This window comes from Oryx dammah, unplaced genomic scaffold, assembly GCF_014754425.2.
Source record: "Oryx dammah isolate SB20612 unplaced genomic scaffold, SCBI_Odam_1.1 HiC_scaffold_3, whole genome shotgun sequence".
In the NCBI taxonomy this organism is placed as follows: Eukaryota; Metazoa; Chordata; class Mammalia; order Artiodactyla; family Bovidae; genus Oryx; species Oryx dammah.
Window position 1 is genome coordinate 16,333,093 of NW_024070187.1, and position 10,551 is coordinate 16,343,643.

At 42.1% G+C, this 10,551-nt stretch overlaps 1 protein-coding gene across 4 annotated transcripts; it reads right to left on the minus strand.

Annotated features, from left to right (window-relative positions):
• Positions 1-5,575: 5,575 nt before the first annotated feature.
• RPL34 (ribosomal protein L34) lies at positions 5,576-10,227 on the minus strand. Of its 4 annotated transcripts, none has more exons than XM_040237495.1 (5): positions 10,170-10,227; positions 9,124-9,197; positions 8,942-9,041; positions 8,335-8,438; positions 5,576-5,703 (listed from the first exon to the last, which is right to left on the minus strand). In XM_040237495.1, exons 2-5 carry the CDS (start codon positions 9,186-9,188, stop codon positions 5,619-5,621), a joined length of 354 nt encoding a protein of 117 aa, XP_040093429.1. In that variant the 5' UTR covers positions 9,189-9,197; positions 10,170-10,227; the 3' UTR covers positions 5,576-5,618. The 4 variants fall into 4 exon arrangements, with proteins under 4 accessions (XP_040093429.1, XP_040093431.1, XP_040093430.1 ...); XM_040237497.1 differs by having other exon boundaries at positions 10,039-10,188; XM_040237496.1 differs by having other exon boundaries at positions 9,970-10,177.
• Positions 10,228-10,551: the final 324 nt, after the last annotated feature.

Sequence of the window (10,551 nt, forward strand, 5' to 3'; positions counted from 1 at the left end):
ATTTAAACTTATTACCCAAGAATCATAAGTGGCTGAACTAAAAAGCTAAACTACAAGCTCCTGGAAGGTACCATGTTATCATATTCACCCTCGAGCCCCATCCAGTGGCTGAAGCACAGCGGTCATAGGGCTTTGTATCTTTCCCTGACTTACCCACAAGGGAGATGTTTAATATTGGAGCAGGATATCCTGGCCCACATTGGGATGACCTGAATTCAGATATGGGGTTGGCCAAAAAGTTTCTTTGTATTTTTTCATGAGGTGTTACAGAAAAACCTGAATGAAATTTTTGGCCAACCCAATAGAACAGGGTTGGGTAGGGGGGGTGATGGCCATTTTAACATCCTCACCTCTTTTATCTCCCCAAATTGTCAAATGAATCATTTTTCAGAGAGAATCCCTTGAAAGCAAAGTAAAGAGAACAGGGTTGAAAAAGCAGTGATGCTTTGCTTTATCCAGGGGACAAATGGGTGTTAAGACTCCACGCTTCTCTCATTTGCTTTTTCTTTCTTAATGACAGAATTGTGGAATTACCAATCAGGGAAAGACTTCCAACATGAAAACATGGTTTAAAATTCCATAGAGGAAATGGAATGGTAATACAAATCAAGAAGAAGGAAGACTATAAAACTTCCAATTGTTAAAAGAGCTTATTCCTTAAAAAAAAAAAAAAAAGAAAGGCTGCTGTGTATTCTTACCTTTACTATGTTGGAAATGATATCCTTTGCAATGATTTTAAATTTATAATGAAAAATTTTGGATAATAATCTAAAAATGTGCGAGGGTCTGTATAGCTTTTCAAAATTCTTTACGGAATATACAAGCAAAAAAAAATATTTAAAGACCATTGAACTGTTTCAGCGGTATAGTGTTGTATAACCAACCACCTTAACATTTAGTGTGATAGAACAATTGTTTTATTTTTTTCTCACTGTCCTTTGGGTTGATTAGATTCAACCAGGCAGTTTTCTGCTGGTCTTGCTTGAGGTTTCTCATGTAGTTGGTCAGCTGGCAGCTGTAGCTGGAAGCAGGAGTCATCTAGAGCAGGGAAGGTCCACAATCTACAACTTGCAGGCCCCCTGTGACCCAACATCAGTTTTGTAAATAAAACTCTATTGGAACACAGCCATGACCATTCATTTCAGTACTGACTATGGCTGCTTCCACACTCTATTGGTAAAGCTGAGCAGCTGCAACAGAGACGATATGGTTTACAAAGTCTACAGAACTTACTGTAAAATGTAGTAAACATTTGGATTTTCTTTAAGACTATTTGTTCAATAGGCATGTTAAGCTGTAAACTTATTTCCAACCAAAGAGAGAAAGTGGGGGGGGCATAGCCCTGAGGCTATTTGCACAGGCCAAGGAATATAAAAGCTGAGTGAATATCAGGGGAATTAAGTTAATAATTTTGATGCTTTTTCTCCTTAATAGTAGGTTGATGCCTAAATTATCTAGGGGATAGCATAATTTAAATATGCTCTGATGCACAGGAGTGTCTTTGCTCCTAACTGAAATAAACAGTTTCGGAAAGCTTTTCCTTCACTGGTCTCACTTAGGAAGGAAAAGGTATCACAGATCTTTTGACTGTGGGGACAGGTGGACTTAAAGCTATGTGCTAACACGGATGCTCCTTCCCGGTGATTAACAATTTGCTCACACACATTAGATTTACTGAGCTCTAAATATTGAGAATGAATTGCATTTCATGTATTGTGTTTATGTTTTTTTTATACAAATTGTTTCCTTAGGGCATTTGGACATGTTGGTTCTTACATCTGGAATGTTCTCCCTTCTTGTCACTCAGCTAACATCTTGCTCTGAGCTTAAATGTGACTTCCTCTGAAAAGCCTGGCTTCACTCCCAGTGAGGTTCCTTTCTTACATGGTTTCACAGTGCTGTGTACTTCTTTTTGGTTTTTATTCTAATGTGTGCAATTAGAAACATATTTGTATCCTCATTTAACCAAGTCCCCCATGTAACCATGAGAACACGGGAAGAGTTTGCTTGTTGACAATTGTATTAATGTTTACCCAGCAACATTGTTCCTGGAACGTAATTTAGTTTCTCATCAATATTTGTTGAATGAATGAATGAAATCTGAAACAAGTTATAAAGTAATATAAATATATGGCAAAATATTTACCTAATCCTTCAAATTAACCAGAAACATTTAAGATTTACTCAAAATTATTGACTAGCTAATATCTTGGAAACCAGAAAGCATCTTTTGATCCAGAATTATTGTGGATATCATCCTTTAAAAAAGAAAACTCACAGAGTCCTAACTTTTCTACTCTTGGTTTCAAATAAAGTGTTTATCATTGTTAAAAGAGATAAAACTTTCAATGTTTCAAGATTTTAAATTCTGTCTTTCTCCATATTCACAGAACTGGATTCAATAAAAGACTCACTGTCATTTATAAAATCAAATTTCAGAATATTCATAGATTTAATTTATTACAAAAAACTTTAAGGGCAAATAATAGTCAAAACATGTACCACATATATAGAGAGCTCCTGGTACCAACAAAATCATACCTAACTTGTGATAATAGACTGTGATTTGAATAATATCTAGTGACTTGCTGGTGATATAAACATCAAGCTCCTTGGAAGGGGAAAAAGAATTTTGTAGCACCTGCTGATTTCCAAGGTGTAAATACTCCTTCCATACCAATTTCAAGGCACCAAACTGACATCACTGAACACAGAGCTGGAAAGATGCACACAACGGACTCACACAGCTGGAGTAAGCTGGATTCACACTCCAGTGCTTCTATTGGTAATACTGAATAACTATAGGACTCTTACTGGCAATAAGTAATCTAACTCCGAGAAAAAATCATAATGTTCAGCTCTGCTTCACAGTCTTACTCCACAGGAACTGTATATGATTTTAATTGATGTGATAAGATAGTTAACAGTTAAAGCTAGACATAGCCCTGACTATTAAAATTCTGGGAGCCCAAGTTACAAATCATTAGTGTAAAAACTGTAGGTATGCCATTGACACTGCTGAAGATAAACTTGATTTATTTATTTAAACATATGGAGACTTTCTGCTTTTAAGGGTGAAAGAACTCCCATCCCCCGTCCCAATCCTTCTAATAGAATTTACAAGCAATTCAATGGAAGGAGAAATACTAGACTTTAAAAAGAAACCACTGACTACATTCACATGTCTTTTTAGGAGCCTGTCAAGAGTACTTTAAGTCACACACACAGAACTGGATTTAATAAAAGCTTCATTTTCTTTACAAGATCAAAACCCAGAACAGTGCAGAGTCCATTTTGGTCATTTGCATGGAGACGACACTATGTTCACACCAGTCTTCCCTCTTCTGTGTCTACACATCACAAGATGAACTCTGAGTGCTGGCGGGGGAGGAGGGAACCGGACCAGAGAGCACGAGAGGATGTGAAGAGGACCTGCCTTAGCAAGGGGAGCAGGAAGTGCAGTCTGTGGTTAAAACCGTAGTGGCTGAGACAGGTGAAAAAATGGTCACCAGTCAGGCACAGTTCACGTCCTGTCTTGGGGACTGCGTATTTGTGCTTCCCCCAAGTTTTAAGGGCTTCCCAGGTGGCCCAGTGCCGAAGAATCCACCTGCCGATGCAGGAGATGCGGGAGATGCAGGTTCAGTCCCTGGGTCGGGAAGATCCCCTGCAAAAGGAAACAGCAACCCACTCCAGTATTCTTGGCTGGAGAATCCCACGGGCAGAGGAGCCTGGTGGGCTACCGTCGATAGTGTCCCAAACAGCAGAGCACCCACGCAAGAAAAGGCAGAAGGGAGCTTTCTTCCCTCTCCCCTGCCCATCATGTGAAGACGCAAGAAAGCAGCCATTGGCCTACTGCGAACAGTGGGGGTCCTCACCAAGAACAATCTGCCAGCACCTTCAATTTGGACTTCCCAGTCTCCAGAAATATGAGAAATCAATGTCTGACGTTTAAGTCACCCAGTGTACGGTAATTTGTTATGGCAGCCTGAGCTAGGAACCTTAGGAAACATCACTGTAACCCTAATAATTAAAGTTGACTAGTGAATTACTGTACTCCAGTCCAAATTTATGAATTAAAAAAAAAAGGTGGGCATAAATGAAATAGAAATCTGTATAAAAATGCACACGTTAAAACAGAGAAAAACTGGCAATAGCCCAAATGTTCAAATGAAAGGAACTATTGAAATTATGCTACATAGATTTGATGGCATATATAGTCACTTAAATAATTACTTTGAAATATGCTCACAGGGGTTAAGTGGGGGGAAAGGGTTGAATATTTACACATATGCTTGTAATTGTTTTTGGCGGCATTGGGTCTTCATTGCCCTTGAGCCAGCTATCTTTCACAAGCACCTGGGCTGTCTTTAGTTGCAGAGGGCTCTCTACTTGCCCCTCAGCATGTGGGATCTTGGTTCCCAGACAGAGATTGAACCTGCATCCCCTGCACTGGAAGGTGGATTCTTAATCACTGGACCACCAGGGAAGTTCCACAACTTTTAAGATATGAAACTTGGGAATTCCCTGGCAGTCCAGGGGTTAGACTTGCCACCGTCACTGCTAGGTCTCCGGTTGGATCCCTGATTGGGGAACTAAAATCCCATAAGCTGCACAGCACTGCCAAAAAAAAAACACCCCTAAATTTAAAAAATAAATAGAAAGCAAAATGGGAGGAGAGATATCAAACTGTTAAAAATGATCATCTGTATACTGAAACTGACCCTAGGAAAAACCCCTGATGCTGGGAAAGATCGAAGGCAAGAGGAGAGGACAGGATGAAATGGTTGGATGGCATCAACAACTCGATAGACAGGAGTTTGAGCAAGCTCCAGCAATTGGTGATAAGACAGGGAAGCCTCCTGTGCTGAGGTGCATGGGGTTGCAAAATGTCAGACATGATGGAGTGACTGAATTCAACTGATACTGAATGTGATTTCATTCTGTTTTTCCATACTTTCCAAATTATCTATGAAGTTGTTTTAAGCCTAGTGGACATCTCAAACTTAGAAAAGATTGAACTATCTGAACACCCTTAAAGCGAAGTGGAATTAAAAGACGACTGCTCTTTGGAAGAAAAGCTGACAAATCTAGACACGGTATTAAAAAGCAGGTATTACTTTGCCTACAAAGGTCCATATACTCAAAGCTACGGTTTTTCCAGTAGTCATGTACGGATATGAGAGCTGGGCAATAAAAAAGGCAGTGTGCTGAAGAACTGATGCCTTTGAACTGTGGTGCTGGAGTAGACCCTTGGACAGCAAGATCAGAGCAGTCAATCTTAAAGGAAATCAACCCTGAATATTCACTGGAAGGTCTGATGCTGAAGCTCCAATACTTTGGCACCTGATGCCAAGAGACATTATTTATCAACAGGAACAATATAACATAGCCTCTAGGAGAAAATACATTACAGTCCATATTTTAATGTCGTCTAGAGGTACCACCAAAAAATTCCAGCAATCACTGACCTCCAATTATTTTCAGAAAAAGTGATCAACTAAAAATCAGTGTATGTGTGGGGAATCTCCAGTAACCACAGAAACCAAACCTGTACACTAACAAACTACAACAGAAGTTAACAGGATGAGGCGTTTTATTACTCAAAAATGGTTCATTTTTTATTTAGCTTTCTGACTCTGTGCTTGTGCTTTCAATACTTTCACAACGATCTTCTGCTCTTCAATAAGGAAAGCGCGCTTGATCCTAGAAAAGAAAATATTAGTTAAAAAAAAGTTTCATAAAAAACTGCATAGCGTGGGGGTTGAAAAGGGAAGGGATATATGTATACTTATGGCTGATTCACATGGTTGTATGGCAGAAACCAACACAACATTGTAAAGCAATTATCCCTCGATTAAAAAGAAATTTTTATACAACCTCATTTCATCACTGGGATTCAAGACTAATGAAACTACTACATTCGTCAACATGTCTTAAAACTTCCTTTTAGAGAGGAAACTCATGGGAATCTCCTGGTGGTCCAGTGGTTAGGACTCTGAGCTTTCACTGCCAAGGGTCTGGGTTGAGAGAGGAAAGCATTTTATTTATCACTATTATTGTTGCTAAGTTGCTTCAGTCGTTTCCGACTCTGTGCAACCCCACAGACGGAAGCCCACCAGGCTCCCCCATCCCTGGGATTCTCAAGGCAAGAACACTGGAGTGGGTTGCCATTTCCTTCTCCAGTGCGTGAAAGTGAAAAGTGAAAGTGAAGTCGCTCAGTCGTGTACGACTCTTCGAGACCCCATGGACTGCAGCCTACCAAGCTCCGATGTCCATGGGATTTTCCAGGCGAGAGTACTGGAGTGGGGTGCCAAAATAGCCAAGTCCTTATTACCATTTGTTAAAGCTACTTCCAGAGATAAAGCATTCATTTAACTCCCACAGAAACCCAGGCCCCACGCGCCCCATGGGTACCCCTGGCTCCCCTCAAAACCCTGGGGTTTCTGACTCCTTCAGATGTCCCAGATGAAATCACACTACAGAAATAGTTGATATCCTTCTGACTCAGAGCAAAACAGACTCCCTCAGTGTCACAGCGAATGCTATGCTTTAAGCTATGCTACAGATCTACACCCAAACCTCCAGAAGCGAGGGCTTCATTTTTAATAAATACGCTCATGGGGTTACACTCAGCAGAGCCCGAGAACCAAAGACTGCTAATAAGCTCCTCTACCTTGAAATTCACGACCCATTCATCCAATGTACCTTTCCAATTTCATTTCTCATTCCCTCTGGAACCTCAATGTGTCAGACTGAACCATGCTCAATCTCTGTCGGCAATACTCTCTTCACCTCTTGTGAAAACTTACCCATCATTCATGTTCTACCTCAAATACTACCCCCCGATTCTCAGCTACTTTAATGTCATTTCCTCTCCAAACTTCAACCATAGTTAAGTTTTCCTGTATAAGTTATATATATTTTGCTTGTATTTGTATCAATGTAACACACCTAACCTCCCCGTACAAATTAACTCTTGAAAAGCAAAGTGAGGTCAGATTTGGTACAGGGACTGAGCCAGATCATTTCACGGAATGAGTTGAATAAACTGGAAGAAAACCATGTCTCTGAACCAATTTATCTTATAAAGAGCAACACCTCTCAAATCTTTCCACTTAGGTCTTTGTGTGTGTGTGAAGTCGCTCAGTCGTGTCCGACTCTTTGCAACCCCGTGGACTTAGGTCGCCACGCTCCTCTGTCCATGGGATTCTCCAGGCAAGAATACCGGAGTAGGTTGCCATTTCCTAGCCAGTGGGGTTAATTAAGAGCAAGAGCCTCAATAAAACCTGGGATGAATCCTCTTACCAGCTGTGAAACTTTAAGCAGCAAGCCTTGGGTTTTCCACAAAAAAATAAGTAAATAAATTGATACCTCCCCGATGGACTTTTGACAGCTTTTCTTTTTAAAACAGGAAAGGCTGCACAGCTCGGCATGCAGGATCTCAGCTCCAAAACCAGGGATGGAATCTGGGCCCCCTGCATTGGGAGCTGAGTCTTCTTACCCACTGGACCAAGTCCCTGACAGTGTTTATCATAAAACCACTGAGTAAATATTATCCTTATACACCCTACTCCTACCTATGCCACTACCTGGAGAAAGGAACGGCAACCCACTCCTGTATTCTTGTCTGGAAAATTCCATGCAAAGAGGAGCCTGATGGGCTACAGTCCACAGGGTCGCAAATAGTCAGACACAACTGAGCACACACACATGCCACTACCAATCTCTGTGCATAGCCACAAGACCCAGCAATCTCCCAATAACCCCTTTTACCCTCAGTCCAGCCTTCGGGTTCATGTAGGTGCCATTTCCTTAGCCTTAACAACGTAGAGACCGTTCCAAGCATGCATTCTTTGTTGAATGCCTTTACTATCCACACTGGGGTACATTCACTCTCTGGGACCCCAAAGATTCCCTGCCCTGTTCAAACCTCATCAATCCCCACATCTGTAAAAACCTGTCCTATAGGGCCCTTCCTGACCTGTGACATTTCTACCTTTCCTAACATCTCCCACAATTCTCTGCTCCAACCACATTAGAACCATACCCAGCTGTTCTGTTTCTACAATCTTTAGACTTTCCACTCCCCATCATCAACCTAACCTTCTTACCAAATTGGGACTCAACTTTTCAATTTCTACATAGCATAAAGATGTCCAAACACCATACCTAAATTAACTGGAATATAATTATTAAATTTGTACAGCACCAATTATCTCCAATCAAGGAAGGATTCTAGAATATGCAACTTTTCTCACTATTCTAATGACTAGCATGCAGTGCCACACACACACACACCTGTTTAAGACAGCCCCTCTGGTTTCAGGTACTTACCTGTCACGGACACATTTAGCACACATGGAACCACCGTATGCTCGGCTGACATGTTTCTTTGTTTTAGACAACCTCATGAGAACTTTTGGTCTCACAGCACGAACCTGCATAAAGAAAATGCTGAGATTATTTTGTGAAGCTTTAACAGAAATTTTCCTTGATATCTGATGAGTGTGAAGTACAAACATTAAGGATTTACCCAAACAGCATTTCACTCTATTTGTCTTACAGGCTTTAAAAGAAAGCCTATGTTTTTCCGATTTGGATCATAAGTGGTGGTGAAGTCGCTCAGTCATGTCCAACTCTTCTCGACCCCATGGACTGTAGCCCACCAGGCTCCTCCGACCATGGGATTTTCCAGGCAAGAATACTGGAGTGGGTTGCCATTTCCTTCTCCAGGGATCTTCCCAACCCAGGGATCGAACCCACGTCTCCCACATTGCCGGCAGATGCTTTACCATCTGAGCCACCAGGGAGCTTGGTGGATCATAAACCCTTAGTAATTCCCCACCCTCCTACTGGTGACCTCTCCTTCACTCACTCCCTTATGGAGGAATTAATGTTCAGAAGTTCAACCCTTGTTACTCATAGCAAAAGGTTCACTTACTCCTCTAAGTCGGCCTGGGCACACACCACATGCAGATTTTGGGGCTTTCCCAACCTTCTTGGTATAAAGGTAAACAATTCTATTACCAGGGGTTCGGGACCTAGGAAGTGAGGGAATAAACAACAGCTCAGCATTCCGCAGAATAAATGACAATACCTGTATTAAATTCTGGAAATACTTACAGTCTGGTTTTGTTAGAGGCTGTATTGTAGGACAGCCTACGACGGTAGGTCAGACGCTGCACCATCCTGAATGCCTAAATAGTTAAGGAAAAAAAACAACCTCAAACCTTAAAACGGAATCACAGAGTTTACACATTATCCATGTATGTTTTTATACAGGATATCCTTGCACTAAGGTATCTTATGAGAAGGATTCCATGTTTTAAAACTGGCTGGCCCTCTGTACGCGCAAATTCTGTATCCGCAGATTCAACAAACTGCAGAGCAAAAATATTCAAGGAAAAAAAAAATTTCAGCAAGTTCCAAAGAGCAAACGTTGAATCCGCTGTGTGCTTATAACTATTTACATAGGGGTCCACACTGTATTATGTAAGCAATCTAGAGGTGATTTAAAGTATACGGAAGGATTTTATTTGAAGGACTCGAGTACCAGCGATTTTGGAATCCTCCGGGTTCCTGGAATAACCCCTCGGAACACCGATGGACAGCTATACTTCTCATTTTCCAGTTAACTACCCCAAATAACATATTAATAAAACACATTACACTGGAACTGTCAGCCGACACGGAACCGGCCATTTGCCTCTCCAAAACCAAGACAGAAAACTCCAAATTAAAACACTTTTAATTTTATCTGCTAATAGAAAGCATTTTGAAATGACCCTGACATGCCGCTCGTCGGCCCTCCCAGAGCACAGCTACCGGCGCGGCGTTAAAACGTGGCCCTAACATATGAAAACGTTCCGCGATTTCGCAGTTTCAAGCAGCCGAAACCCAACTCATTGGTTTCCGAATGCTGGACTGCGAAGGCGGCAAAGCCAGGGGTGCTGAGCTCCGGCCACTCACTGATCCAAAGCGAAGGTCGGGATCGAAGGATGTCTAAAGCTAAAATCCGAGGAACAACTCACCACCAACCTTCCTCCGAAGCCCTTACTCCTATGCTAAGTAAACAAACTGTGCCTGAGAGATCCTGGCCCTTGCAACTCCCCGGATGGCGGCCGATTGTAAATGCAGTGGCGATAAAGCGAAGAAACACGCAACCATACCTCTAGATGCCGTCCCCGGAAGAGGAAGCAGGAAGTCCTTGCGGGGTGAAGGGTCAAATACGACTGCGCATGACAGGAAATAAACCATTGGAAGAGGCGTGGTGACAAGGCCGCCGCCATGTTGTACGGAAGTCTTGTAGCGCCCCTCGGTCGGGGGGATTCATAACACCGTCGCGTTTTGCGTCAAGCGACGCGCCTCCCTCCGTGGGCCGGGTTGTGTTTCAGCCTACCGCTTACCGCAACAGCGACACACAGAGGTCATTTGGGGATCATTGTAGAAACAAATGATAAAGGAGCTAGCTGCACAAGGCAGAGGTGGGACAGTTCTGTTCAGTTCAGTTGCTCAGTCGTGTCCGACTCTGCGACTCCACGAACCGCAGCA